The sequence below is a fragment of the Poecilia reticulata genome, chromosome 7 (assembly GCF_904066995.2).
Source record: "Poecilia reticulata chromosome 7, P_reticulata-male-v2, whole genome shotgun sequence".
NCBI classification, from domain to species: domain Eukaryota; kingdom Metazoa; phylum Chordata; class Actinopteri; order Cyprinodontiformes; family Poeciliidae; genus Poecilia; species Poecilia reticulata.
In genome coordinates, this window is record NC_088836.1 from 26,465,667 (window position 1) to 26,480,514 (window position 14,848).

The window sequence follows — 14,848 nt, forward strand, 5'->3', positions numbered from 1 at the left end:
GAAAACAAATAATTACGCGTTTATTAACCGCATCCATTCCGCAGCAGCTTGGTTATCCTGTGACGTAACGCTGACCACATTCACACTGACGCGCTTTGTTTCTGCTTCTTCATCCAAACAAAACATCCGTCATCCATATGTGACAACAGCGACGACTAAATATTCATATTATTGTGTATTTAATAGTTCACTTACATCGTTGTTGATCAAACACGGAGTTAAAAGTAAGTGATGGGAATTACGTCACGGCATACGTCACCGATCGGTAGGAAACCTCTAGATTTCCATCCACCAAGAGAATAACATGAATCTGTCTGTGTTTTGGGTTCATGATTAAAATATTCATTCAGACTCAATTTGTTATTTTGTAGTTATACTGCTTGTGTAACTTTTGTCATTTTGGTCTTTTAAATAAAACAATTTGCTCATAACTTTATATTTTTGTCTGATGACGTTTTAAATATTAAATCAGATGTTCTGAACATTTGAACAGAAAACTTAAGTAAATATATGTCAATATACAATTTTTACTAGCAGAAGGTGACATTGGAATTTTAACACAATATTTTGTGGTACTATTACTGTTATATTATCATTTGTTTCCTTTTTTTATTTGTTGTTAACAGATTATGAAACACATACATGGTACAGCTGGTTGGTACTATAGTGACATTTACTTGAGTGACTTTGCTATACTGTACTTTTTACTTTTACATTAGCAATTTTATTATAAAATATTTCTACCCACTGAATGAAAAACAAACATGTTTTAGCCAAAATTTCACCAGACAGACACACATCTGCAGTTTTTCCTGAAATTTTATAAGTTTTTTTATTGTTATTATTTGTTACTTATATTAATTATTGTCATTTTCATCCTTAAAATACCAAAATTTCCACTTAACTTTTTATTTTGGTCTATCTGATTATGTAATTTTATTCAATGATTGATAATTTGATCAGTTACCCAGTACTTGAATAGACATTTTACCAAATACTTTTTCACTTTTACTTGAGTAATTTCTTGGACAGCTACATTTTACTGTCACTTGAATAAAAATATTTGGCTACAACACAGTGCGTTTATGTAATAATCATATTCTTTATAAAAGTTACTGCCGTTTTACGTGTTTAAAAATAATAATAATAATAATAAAGATTGCGGTTAATTGATTAATCATCAGAATAATCGATAGATTACTAAAATAATCATAGCTGCAGGCTTAATCCGATGTGTTCTGGACTCGGCGGTCATCCGGTGAAGAGCACCTGGTCCTCTTTGCGTTTCCAGGTGTCTCTATTTATACCAGCCGAGCGGCTTTTTTCCGTCAGTGATCCTCTTAGCGTCCCACGCTGTGGCAGCAGCGTGGAGCAGCTTTACCGATGGTAGTTCAGGCTGCAAGCCGAGCAGCAGTCTGAACTGCACACAGCAACAGGTTCCTCCACGTTGTTTCGGGGATTTTGCCACGGTAACCGTGCGGCTAGAGAGTAGCGAGATGTCAAGCGGATCGGATATGTCTCTGCTTGACTGCACCGGAGCCCGAATCTCCGGGTGCTGGTCACTGAGAAGCGACCGCAGGTAAGCGCTGACTGGACCGTGTTGTTGCTCATCACCGGTGGGAGGAATACTTCCCCCCCATGACGGTTTTCATATGTGGAGAGAGAACGGTCTCCAAACGCGGTGTGTTCAGAGGTCAGAGGTCAGGGGAAGTGCAGGATCTGGATTTGGCTCGGTGTCTCAGATTCAAATGGGAAAGTCATTAGTTTTCATTTCCATTCATGTCTCATAAAAAATGAGAGTCTGAGTTTAGCTAGCAGCACTGCTAGCTACATTCAGGCTAACTGTAGCCGCTATGAGTGCTGGGCGATAAATTGACTACGGTATATCGATTGATTGAATATTTGTCTTTTGGCAATTTAATTTTTGTAAAACCTGGGCTTTTTTTTAACTTTGGTTTTACCAACGCACTCCTTGGATTTCCACAGTTCATAGCAGTACTCCCAGGGCGGCCATCTTGTTTGGCATGCGTGTTTTCGTTTTATTTGGACTTTGAATTCAGGTCAACTGATGAAATATAAAGCTAAGATTACTGTCCATCCATCCATCCATCCATCCATCCATCCATCCATCCATCCATCCATCCATCCATCTCTCCCCATCTTTACAAGTCTTCCAGAAATTTTACCAAATTCATCACAGGTGTTTAGTTTTAACTAAGAAATTGAACATTTCAGTCTTTAAGTGTTTTAAATTTTGACAGGAGAAACGCATCATAACCCTGAGAGAAGGAGACCAAAGCGAATGTGACTTGTGTTCGTTTTAGAGAGAGAGAAATATTAAACCTCACAGCATCACCAAGCATTTGGATTTATTGTGTGAAAAATATCATCAGAAGTTAAAGCTGAACTCTGAAGCTATTCTGGAAATGCTGCCATAGACCATGAAGCTGGATCAGATCAGATCTGTTGCTGCAGCTCGACATGCGTCCTGTCTGACCCGCCTGCTGCTTGCTGTGCTGCAGTGGGAGCGGAGAGGACTCGCTGGACCGGCTCCTGCCTCATGCTGGGGCACCCCGCAGGAAGAGCGCCACCTCTCTGAGTAAAACGGAACCACCTCTGCTCCGCACCGGCACACGTACCATCTACATCGCCGGCCGCCCTCCCTGGTACGACGAGCACGGCGCTCAGTCCAAAGAGGCTTTCGTCATCGGTATGACGCCGTTTCTCCTCCTTCATGTTACAGAGTCCACCATTTTGTACCGTTCTCTCTTCATGTCCATCAGGGCATTTATACTGGCTTGGTGTTTTTTGGGGCCCCCTGGTGGTGTGGAGGCCCCAAGCAGCCGCTTAACTCTCATTATCTTGGGCCGGCTGTGATGTCCATGAACACTTTAATGTAATCAGTCATTCATACCAGCATTAGATTCACCCAGAACAGCTGAGATCTGTGTGTCTGCAGGGCTGTGTGGGGGCAGCGCCTCAGGGAAGACCACTGTGGCCAACAAGATCATCGAGGCGCTCGATGTGCCCTGGGTTGTGCTTCTGTCTATGGATTCTTTCTACAAGGTGAGCAGTTCTTCCTTTTCTGTACGTTGCTCATGCTTATATGTGGAAGAAATCGTCTTTAGGAGGAAGTATTTTCATCCTCTTGCTGTTTTGTTGTGCCGATGTTTTCAGTCACAGATAGAACCATTTAACATGCTCTCTGTTTGTCTGCATGTATCATGTATGTTTATGCCATTGTTGCTATTAAAAGTGAACAGGTTAGGATAGATCTATGCATGTTTGTTACTTTTTTTGGACAAAATTATTCTTAAAAATTAGATTTTAGTCTGCTCAGTTTGAGCTCCTTTCAGAATGAGCTGTTTTGATGCATCTTCTCATTTTAAATCCAAATAAGCTGTAGCTAGCAACTCAACGTTTGCACTCGCACGTGAAAATCGCTGCAATTGGATGCGCAATTATACAGCCGTACATCTTTGAAAAGCATTAGTAAAGCCTCCTGGACAACCAACAACCAACAAAAATGCAGCAAGTGGTTTCTTTCTGATAACAACCAAACACTTATCTTTTTCAGCAGCCATTGTACAGCACAACAAAACAAAACAAAAAAACAATTAAGGCCCAAGAGCAGTTGTTGTTGCCTTAAGAACAGCTAATTCATCTAAAACCTGATCATCATTTATTAATTAAATTTTCCTTAACGTCCCAGTTGTTTCTACGTGTCTCTACTTTATTTTTTTATTTATTTCATTGTTCTTCCTTTCTTGCACAATGCAAGAAAGGAAGGAATTTTGATTCTGAAAAAACCCAGCTGGGCTTGGAATCCTAGCTTTGGTTGCTAGGTAACAGCTGGGCTTGGCTTTGGTTGCTAGGTAGCGGCTGGGCTTGACTGTGGTTGCTATGTGACGGGCATTGCCTGCTGATTTGCGGCATTAGATTCTGGAGGTTTCTGAAATGGCTCATTTTCCAAACACCCAAAGACATTAACTTACTGACAAAAAAAACGTGTGGATGTTTCTTTTTTTTAAGTGCTTTGGCTGTTTTTAGACCCAAACGAAGGAACAGAAACGTACAAAATGTGAATTTACGTCATAATACGTCACTTGATAGTCCATTAGTCTCGGTTTGATTGTGGACCAAATAGCAGAGGTTCTGGCGTGACGAACAGGTAGAATGATTTACCAAAGAGCTGCTTGTTTTCCTGCGGCTTCGCGGCGTCTTGAAGCTCCTCTGAGTCGCCTCCATGCTGCGTTGGCTGCAGGTTTTGTCCCCAGAGGAGCAGCTCCTGGCAGCGCAGAACGACTACAACTTTGACCATCCGGGGGCGTTCGACTTTGAGCTGCTGGTGGCCACGTTGCGAAAGCTGAAGCAGGGAAAGAGCGTCAAGATCCCAGTGTATGACTTCACCACACATGGGAGGCAGAAAGACTGGGTACGTGTTGCTCTGATCGCGGATCAAAGCGCATTTATTATTGCACTGCAAAAATACAAAGTCAAACAAATATTTTTGTCTAGTTTCTAGTGCAAATATCTAACTTATATGTAGCTTTCTGCAAGATAAAGGAGCTTGTTTTAACTAAATAGTTCCTTAATATTGATGAAACCATTCTGGCTGATTATTTCACTTACAACAAGACATTTTTCCCATGTTACAGGTGAAGTAGTCTGCCGGTGGAACTAGTACTTTTTTAAGGAATTATTGACTCAAAACGAGCTCACATCCTGATGAAAATTCAATTACAAATGAATTTAGTCTTATTTCAAGTGTACTAAGATATTTGCTCAAGAAACTAGACCAAAAATACCTTGTAAGACTTTGTGTTTTTACAGTGTGGTCTTTCTGATGTTGGCTTCTTCACCATGAAGCAAAAGTAAACAAAAATCCTATTTTTCTCACTTTATATATTAAAAATGGTTGTAAATGCATGTACATATTGTTCCTTTATCCTTATTTATATCCTCTAAAGTTTATAAATGTATTCTGTCCTAGTTTGTGCACACATTCTTGGGTCAATGAATCTGATTCTAATTTTGGTGAAATATCCACAGGTAATTCACAAATTTGCACCCAATTAATGCTTTTAAAATGTATTCAAGCCCGAGATGAGTTCATGTGAACTCGTGGATTTCTCTCAGATTCATTCAAAGTAAACATTTTTTCCCTCCTCTGTATTTCCACCACATTGTAAGTGAAATAATTTTCCAGTGTAACTTAGACTTTTTCATCTATATTAAAGAATGATTAACTTAAAACAAACTTTTATGTCTTGCTGAAAAGTTTGATATTTGCACCAGAAATTGGACCAAAAATACTTGATTTTGTGTTTTTTTGCAGTGTGTAACAAGTAAATTGAGAACATGTCTGATAGTTTTGAGAAAAAGAATGTAGCGTTGTATGTTTGAGGCCTGAATTTTTAAATTTGAGATTGTAGAAGCAAAGCGAAATTAAATTGTCCCTCAGACTTGTTTCTGCTTTCTTCTTTTCTCCTCCTCATACTTTGGCATTTTCTCTTTCTGCAGAAAAATGTGTACGGCGCGAGTGTTATCATATTTGAGGGAATAATGTCTTTTGCAGACAAAGAGCTTCTTCAGGTATGGCAGCACATCTTTCATTCCTCCTTATTTGAAGAACTCTCTGTGAAACAATCAGAAGCTGCTGCTGTTTGCAGCCGCTCCGCTGAAGTCGGAGCGACTGAAGGTGTTTCTCTTTCTGCCCGCCTGCAGCTGCTGGATATGAAAATCTTCGTGGACACAGACTCAGACATCAGACTCGTCCGCCGGCTCCGCAGGGACATCACAGAGCGCGGCCGGGACATTGAAGGCGTCATCAAGCAGTACAACAAGTTTGTGAAGCCTGCCTTTGAGCAGTACATTGAACCCACCATGAGGCTGGCCGACATCGTCGTGCCTCGAGGTTTGCGCCGCTGCGGCCATCTTGGACAGGGAACGATGCTCCAACAAAGTCTGACTTATGTTTCCCTTGTGAAGGTGGTGGGAACATGGTGGCCATCGATCTGATAGTCCAGCATGTCCACAGCCAGCTGGAGGAGGTTAGCATGTGGCGCCCCCATGTGTTCAACAGATGTAACACACTTTTATTTTATTGTGCTTCGTTTGTGACTATAAAACGGAATAAAATACTCTTTTAAAGCTGTAGAAATATTAAAAATCAACTTAACTTTTCCCAGTTTTTACTTTATAAATGTTATTATTAATTTCAGTCATCACCACACTTTACAAATACTAATATATTTTCTAAATTTCTAAAAAGCTAGTTTTTTTTCCAGAACAAAAGTTAATTTGTTGGTTTATTTTTTATTATTCCAAATATGTATATTTTAAATTTTTTAGTGTATTATTTTATCCTGTATGGAAAATTGTCTGCAACACTGATTCTAAACATTTGTTTTCTGTACAACAGCATAGAAAATCATAATTAAAAGCTTAATTTTTTTCTTTTTCTTTTATATGCAAATTGTAGATTTACTAGAGGAAAAAAATATGTTTCCTTGGTGGAAAACAATGAAACGTGAAATTCTGAGGGAATTTCAACTATAGAATGGGGGGGAAAAGCAGTTAAGAGTAGAAATTAATTTGTATCTATTCAAAAAAATAAAATGAATTTTGATTGTGTGACAGTGGCTTCAGTAAACCTGATGGGACACAGATTTTTTTTTCTTAAAAAACAAAGTTTTGAAGAAAAGAGGCAACAACTAAAATTCAAGCAAATGTTGTCCAGTTATTTATTATATATTACATTTCTCCCAGTATGGCACCTTGGTGAACCCCATATGCAGTTTAAAAGACGTAAGAAAAACATGAAGAAAAAGAGGCAACAACTAAAACTCAAGCAAATATTAATTCATTATTATTATTATTGTTATTATTATGGAGAAACGAATAAGTTAAAAAGTTGGCTTGATGTGAGAGCTAGAGCGTTAACATATAATTTTTTCAGACTTATACGGTTTATCAACATTAAACCATTTAACACGGTGAACTGATTTTAGTGGCCTGTAGACAAATTTTAGTACTTTAAAAACAAAAACCATCAATAAAATACTAGAAAACTACAGGGCCCTGTTTAAAACTGAACAATATGGTATTGTTTCCTTGCACATATTAGAATCTGTTTTCTAAACGACTGTTTAACCAAGATTTTATGATCAATACGTAGAAACATAGAAAGAGACCAGAAAATCCCAAACTAATAAACTCTGGATGTTTTTCTTGCTCAGCACAATCTCTAGCTTAGCTAAAAAAACAAACAAAAAACAATCGTTAGCTTAGCTAAAAACAAACAAAAAACAATCTTTGGCTTACTAAAGAAAACAAAACAAAAAAAAAACCTAAAAAAAAAGAAGCAATCTCTGGCTTAGCTAAAAAAAACAACCAAACAAAAACAATCGTTAGCTTAGCTACAAACAAAAAAAAACAATCTTTAGCTTAGCTTGCGTGAGTTTTATGCGGTTCAAACTAGAACTGGGCCTTTAAACGCATCTAAATGTCCGTCTGATCCAGGAGTTTTATAGGATTATTGTGTTTTAATGATGGATTTTGGGGGGGAAATTTTAGAGGTTTAACACTTTTCTCTCCCTGACAGTCTTTTCTCCTTTGATTTTCTGTGTCTTTTCATTTAATTTCTTTTCTCTTTGTGCAGCGTGAGCTCAGTGTCAGGTACGCTGAAACATATTTGAGCTTCCCCAGCAACTAAAACTTGACTCGATGGCGGATTTATTGCCTGTGTGTGAACTTTAACCTAGTCAGAAGTTTACACACATTCTTCATACCCACAAATATCTTATTAATTTTGGACTTTTAAGGATTTATTTTCTTTTGAGTGATCATCAACGTATATCGTTGTTTTTGTTTTGTCGAACCATTAAACTTTTCTCAGAGGGAATTTGTTGGTTGCTTCTGAACATCCAACAAATCTCCCTCAGACGGATGAAACAACAACAACAACACCATTTTTTCCCTCCATCCAGGAGTTGTAGAGGTCTAGGGTCAGGAAAAGGGCCGATAACATCCCTGCAGACCCCACACATTCTGGACACATTCTGGTTGGACATTTACCTTCAGATCAGTGCTACACAGATGGTAGATGCACTTCAAAAACACTAAATCTTACCAAGTTGTGCCGCGGTTCTGGTGAAAATATCTTAGCAAACATGAAATGAGACAAAACTGATTTACAAGTAACTTTTTACCAAGAGACAGGAGCATTTTATAAGTAAATATTTCCTTAACATTAATGAAAAAGTGCTAGTTCCATTGTCAGATTATTTCACTTGTAACAGGACATTTTCCCAAGTGCCATAGTCTGCTAGTGAAACTAGAACTTTTTCATCTATAGTGAGGAACTATTGATGTTTAATAAGCTCCCATCTTACTGAAAAGTTACTTGTTTTGTTTTGTCTTATTTTAAGTGTATTAAGACATTTGCACTAGAAATTAGACATAAAATACTTGTCAAATGTCACTCTGATGAACAGCTAGAAGGGTTAGCTGCTCTGCCGTGAAGCGAATTAAACATATTTGGACAACAACAATCCTGTTTTACTCATTTTGTGTATAGAAATGGCTGCAAATATTAGCATATTGTTCCTCTAATCTTATTTTACTTCCTCTAAGGTTTATATATTTATAATTTAGGTCTGAGCGCTTTATAACCAGTCAGATTCCTTGTTTTTGCACACAATCTTGGTCAATAAATCTGATTCTAATTCTGCTGATTCAGTGGAAATTCAAACATTTGTATCCAGTTCATGCTTTTAAAATGTACCGAGTCCTAAGATGAGTGCATGTGAACTTGTGGCTGGACTTTGTGTTTCTGTCAGAGTAAATAAAAGTAAAAACCTTTTTCTTTATCTTGTTTTCTCCAGAGCTCTGCTCGCCTCGGTCCAGCAGACGCAGCCGCTGCCTCAGACGCTCAGCGTGCTGGAGAGCTCGCCGCAGGTCCGCGGCCTGCACACCATCATCAGGTACGGCGGCACGCAGGTTCACCTGGAGAGCAACCGTATTTAAACTGAAGGTTGTTTCTCTGCTGCAGGAACAGAGAGACGAGCCGAGATGAGTTCATCTTCTACTCAAAGAGATTAATGCGTCTTCTCATCGAACACGCTCTGACTTTTCTACCCTCTCAGGTGGTTTGAATTAGAAAACTGGTGTTCAAAACATGCAGCCTCGCATTTTAAGCACTTTGCTGTCCTTGAGGTGACTGATTTAAAAAAAATAAAATAAAAATGTAACAATAGTGTTCTGGATCAATTCACTGCAGAAACACAAAATCTTACCGAGCATTTTTGGTTTAGTTTCTGTGTAGTTTCTTAGTACTCATTATTGACTTAATACATTTTAAGTCAATAATGACTTAAAATGTATTAAAAAGTACTAGTTTTACTGGTAGGTTATTTCATTAATGACATGGTAAAAGTGACTTGTTTTAAATGACAATTTGTCAGTGAAACTGGAACTTCTTCATCAATATTAAGCATTTATTAACTTAAAACATCTTGCAGAAACAAATGGACACATAGCTGCAGTTTTTAAGTTTTATACTTAAAGAAATTAATTTGGAAAAATGTTTCTTTTGCCTGATTTTGATTATATTATTTATATGAATTACTTTCACTTTGACCTTTAAAATGCCAAAAGTTCAACATATTCTTATATTTTGGTCTGTCTGATTATGTATTTTTTTTAAATATGAAATGATTAATCAGAGTGATCAGTTACACAGTACTAAAGTAAACTTTTACCAAATACTTTTTTTTTTGCTTTGAGTTTAAAATGTTGAAGTAGTGCGTTTTTACCAAATATTTAATGACTATTTTACAGTCATTAAATATTGACTTTAATGAGTTAAAGTCAATATTTTACTGGATGAATTTCTTTGACGGCTGCCTTTTACTTTCACTAGAGTAATTTCTTTGGATGCTTCACCCACTTCACTCCATGTCAGCTAAAAAAACCAACTTTCCTTTGTGTTTCTCTCTTTGTTGCTCCTTGTTGCAGCCCTGTGTGGTTCAGACTCCGCAGGGCCCGGACTACGACGGCCGCAGCTACAAGGGGAAAGGAGTGAGCAGCGACGTTCTCTTAGCTTCCTGCTGAGCGTTCTCCTCTCCTCTCCTCGCCTTCGCTCCACTTCCTCTTCCTCTTCCTCGCCTCCGCAGATCACCGGCGTCTCCATCCTGAGGGCAGGAGAGACCATGGAGCCCGCCCTGAGGGCCGTGTGCAAGGACGTCCGCATCGGGAAGATCCTGATCCAGACCAACATGGACTCCGGCGAGCCAGAGGTAGCGGAAACCCTCGACCCAACCCGACCCGTTTGCTATTCAACACAGCGTCTCAAAATGACTTTCCACCATTGTTCTTTTATATATATATATATATATATAAAAAAAATTCTTCCTGGTGATGCTTGTCTCCGTGGCAACTACCTGTCCTGTGCCTGTAACCGTGGCAACCGCTCTCCCCTCTGCTCTGGCCTGGCCAGCTGCACTACCTGCGCTTGCCCAAAGACATCAGCGAGGATCACGTCATCCTGATGGACAGCACCGTCTCCACCGGCGCCGCAGCCATGATGGCGGTCCGGGTTCTGCTGGTGGGTGGAGACTAGCTACGAGTCAACCGCACTCAACACGCTCGTCTGTGTTTGGTTGGCGGTAGGGATGAAAGTTATCGATTAAAGAGATCATCTAAAGTTGATTGAGCTTATCAATCGAATGATGGTTCATTTCAACTTCTTCAAACTCTGAAATTTCGTTTTTTTCTAGATTTCTGAGAATAATATAAAAATGTATTCTCCATTTTTTTAAATCTGAAATGATCTCATGTCATCTATCTTACAATCGACTAATTATTAATTCATAAACGACCATTTTCTTAGAAACCTAAGTTTTATCTCCTATCAACAGTGCTAACTGAATTTGATAACAAAGGGATACATTTTCCATAAAAATGCTGAATTAAAACAAATATTCTTTAAATTTTAACATTATTTTTGTGCCATCATCTCTATTTAATATTGATTGAATAAATAGAAATTTGTGGCGTTTTTCCACATTATTAAACCTATACATATTTAAAAATCTCTTAGGTGACAGAATAGAGAAATGAACGATGAAAATAATATGTGAAACAGAGAGATGTTCATACAGAAGTACCGTCTCTGGTTGCTCTTGAAGGAGTGTAAAAGCTTCTTTCCATTATATGAATTAACTCACGACAGCCCTCGAAATCATCATGTTTCCCCCATATTTACGTTTTTTCTGCGTCTTCTGCTTTTCTGTAACCACATTCTCGTCTTTGTAGCGCATTTATAATATTTGATTAATAAAGTTGAAGTAGCTCGACTGAATAAGCGCTAGTAAGATATCAACTTAATGATTTTGTAGAGAATTTATATTTAAAAACGTAACACCATAAAGTGCATTTTCCACCCCACACCGGACCGTTAGACCGTTTCTCTTTCCAGTTGTGCTATATCCCCGCCGCCATCTTTGTTTCTATATTAAGGGCTCAGAATGACCAGCGGCGCCCTCTGCTGGATGGCGGCCAAACGACAATACTAAAAGAAGGTCTAAGCATATCGAGTGAAACTCATTTTAATATAATAAACTATTAATCGATTTGCATTGTTAGTTAGTAAGTTTGATTAGTATAATGTTTTAAAAAAGATGACTGCATAAGCCACTGACCGCTGTCCCTCTGGTGTGTGTGTCTGAGCAGGATCATGAGGTTCAGGAAGAAAAGATCATGCTGGTGTCGCTGCTGATGGCTGAACTGGGAGTGCACTCTGTGGCCTACGCCTTCCCAAAGGTCAAGATCATCACCACGGCTGTGGACAAGGACCTGGACGAATCCTTCCACGTCATTCCTGGTATCGGTAAGCAGCCACGTACATTTAAGTTTCAGTTCATCCACTTTTTAACAGAGACGTAACTAGTTACTTTTACTCAACTACATCAGTAACTTTTTTTGAAAAGATGTACTTTTATTTGAGTAATTTCATTATGAAGTATTTTTGCTCTTATGTGAGTAAAATCTCTGGATTTTCTATCCACTGAATGAAAAACAAACATGTTTTAACCAGAAGTTTACCAGGCACAGACACACACCTGCAGTTGTTGCTGAAGTTTCATAAGTTTTTTAAAAGTTTTTCAAATTTTGTAATTTTGTGTTACTTTTATGAATTATTGTCCTTTTAGTCCTTAAAATAGCAAAATTTTAATTTAAATATGTATATTTTGGTTAATCTGAAGATATACTTCTTAAATATTAATTGATCATTTGATCAGTTAGTCAGACTTTTTACCAATTATTTTTTTACTCTTACTTGAGTAAATTTTTTAAGTGCTCACCTCAGATCCTGTAAATAAAAGATAAAGAAGCAGCAACACATAATGTATGTTCAAGATCCAAATATAAAGTATTGTTTACCTTAACACTATCTCAAAATGACAATAACAACAAAAAAGAAAAACTTTTATTCATATCAGTTACCATTAGCAACCTCAAATGCTATACTTGGTGAAACTAAATATCTTTTAGAAGAACTGCATGATAAAAAAGGATGAGCTCAAAATAAAAACGTTGCTAAGATATCAAATGTGACGTTTGTTAACAAAGCTGCTGTTTTTTATTAGATTTAAATAAAGTTTCAGTCTGAGTCACATTATAGACCTCCATATAGAAATCTGAATTTTGTCATTTCAAAGGACTAAAATCAAGACATTTTAGAGCTACGCAACTTTAAATATTGAAAATTTAAATCAATATTGTCGAAAAATTGTTTTTCAAAACATTTCTAAAAGTAATTCTTGACAACAAAAGGAGCGTTTTGGCTAAAAACTAAAAAAAAAAACCTAGATCTAACTGCAGCTTTAACTAGAAAAATGTTGATTTTTAATGAGAACATGTTGAGTTAATGTGGGCCTGCTTATTGACAGAAAAAAAGAGAGTGCAGAAACTGTGACTAATCTTCAACCATCAAAAACACAAATGTTTGGACCGGAACCGTCTTATGTACAAAATAATTAGTGTTAAATTAGGTTAAAACTTTTAAAGCATTAAAATCCTGTATTTCTCTTTGTGTTCCTAAATAAAAGGTAAACTGGGGTAAAACTCTAGAAAATACAAAACATTACTGTAACCATAATAGTAGTAAACATTATAGTAAATAGTAGCAGCAGAAATAATGGCTGGTTTTCTGTTTTAAATGGAAATGATTATATGTTTTATATTTTTGTGTATTTTGTGAAAAACTTCTGCATGTGTTTAGTTTAATTTCTTTTTAACGCTGCTCCTTTTCCTTCCTGTTTGCTGTTTCTCCGCTGCGTGTTTTTAGGAGACTTTGGGGACCGGTACTTTGGGACGGACGGGTCGGTCGAGAACCAGGAGCAGCTGTCAGTGTGACTCTGGTTAAGGCACAGACATTAGATATATTCTTATATTCATTTTATACACTATAGACCATTTTTTGTATGGTAAAACGGCTACAAATGTGCTGAATATTTCTATAAAGATTGGTGCCATCATCACCTGTGAGGTTAAACATTGCAATAATTTCATTTATTTCATAATCTAGTCCAGGATATGAATGAATTGTCTGTTTTTAAACTGAACATGCGTGAAAAATGCAGATTTATATATTTTTGTAGGTTTAATGTGACAGAAAAAGGTCAACAGGAAAAATAGCAGATCACTGTAATGTTCATTTTGTTTTTTGTTTAGCATGTTATAAAGATAAGTGTCTTCATTTCCAAGAAATGCTGCATCTCCATGTAACTCACATTATTAAAAAAACAAAAAAACTAAAGCTATGCAAAAATATTAAAACTTAGCTGCTAAAGCTTCTTACTAAGTATTTCTGGTCAGAGAATTTCCACTGCAAATATCTACTTGAAATAAACAACTAATTTGTAAATAACTGTTCAACAAGTTTAAATAATTCCTTAATATTGGTGAAAAAGCACTTTGATTATTTAACTTATAAAATGTCTTTCTACAAGTGAAATAATCTGCCAGGGAACTAGAACTTTTTCATCAATATTAGGGATTTATTGCTCATGTTTCTTGCTGAAAAGTTACTTGTAAGTTAGTTTTGTCTTATTTCACGTGTATGAAAAATATTTGCAGTAAAAACTAAACCAAAATTACTTTGTAAGCTTTTGGGGTTTTGCAGTGTACTCTGTCTGCTGTGCACTTTTCACAAAACGTTTGGGATATTTGGCTTTTGTGTGAAATTTATTGGAAACTTAAAGATTTCATCTCGTTCCAATAAGATTAAATAATAAATGATTAAATTTATGTAAACGTTTTCTCATCTCCAGCAACATATTCAAATGAAATGGTTCAATAATGTGTCATGGAATTTGAATTTTGTCACAATATTTTGTGGTACTATTGTGATAACGATGGAAATAATAATAAAAAAACTATTTTATTTCTTATTATTTGAAGGTATTTATGCCACCACAAACTCAAATACTGTCCTTTAAAACATTCCCAATAGGCTCCTTCAAGACGCCACTTACTTAAAAAAGTTAGATTTATATCACTGAATTTCACACAGGTTCTGCATTTAATCATGTTTTTTAATTTTCTGATATTTATTGATGCTCTCATGGGACAAACAAGTGGAGAAAATAGCAATAGTTCTTTAATTTGCAGGAGATTCACATCAAAATTGTTGTTGCAAGGACCGTATAATATTACACTCGCATTGCATTGGTTCAACGCAGTAGTTCATATATTTCAGGGGCCATGCATTCATATAAAATGCCAATAATACATGTGGCTGGTTGCTATGCCGACTCGATAAAAAAATGTTGTGACCATG

The 14,848-nt window shown here is 36.9% G+C and overlaps 2 protein-coding genes across 3 annotated transcripts in view; one reads left to right on the plus strand and one right to left on the minus strand.

Moving 5' to 3' along the window:
- Positions 1-8,971, minus strand: part of emilin3a (elastin microfibril interfacer 3a) — a 42,415-nt gene extending 33,444 nt beyond the window's left edge. The window contains exons 1-2 of one of the 2 annotated variants that reach the window (XM_081609200.1): positions 8,863-8,971; positions 4,186-4,366 (exon numbers count right to left, since the gene is read on the minus strand). In XM_081609200.1, the coding sequence (XP_081465326.1) occupies positions 4,186-4,248 (63 nt within the window). In that variant the 5' untranslated portion in view covers positions 4,249-4,366; positions 8,863-8,971. The remainder of the gene's footprint in view (positions 1-4,185; positions 4,367-8,862) is intronic. The other variant, XM_081609201.1, reaches the window with a different exon arrangement.
- Positions 1,338-14,459, plus strand: LOC103467953 (uridine-cytidine kinase-like 1). Its single transcript, XM_081609202.1, has 15 exons — positions 1,338-1,579; positions 2,523-2,710; positions 2,960-3,066; positions 4,265-4,435; positions 5,524-5,595; positions 5,728-5,917; positions 5,992-6,053; positions 7,664-7,680; positions 8,889-8,987; positions 9,056-9,149; positions 10,021-10,083; positions 10,179-10,301; positions 10,502-10,609; positions 11,737-11,893; positions 13,355-14,459. Exons 1-15 carry the CDS (start codon positions 1,497-1,499, stop codon positions 13,420-13,422), a joined length of 1,602 nt encoding a protein of 533 aa, XP_081465328.1. The 5' UTR covers positions 1,338-1,496; the 3' UTR covers positions 13,423-14,459.
- Positions 14,460-14,848: the final 389 nt, after the last annotated feature.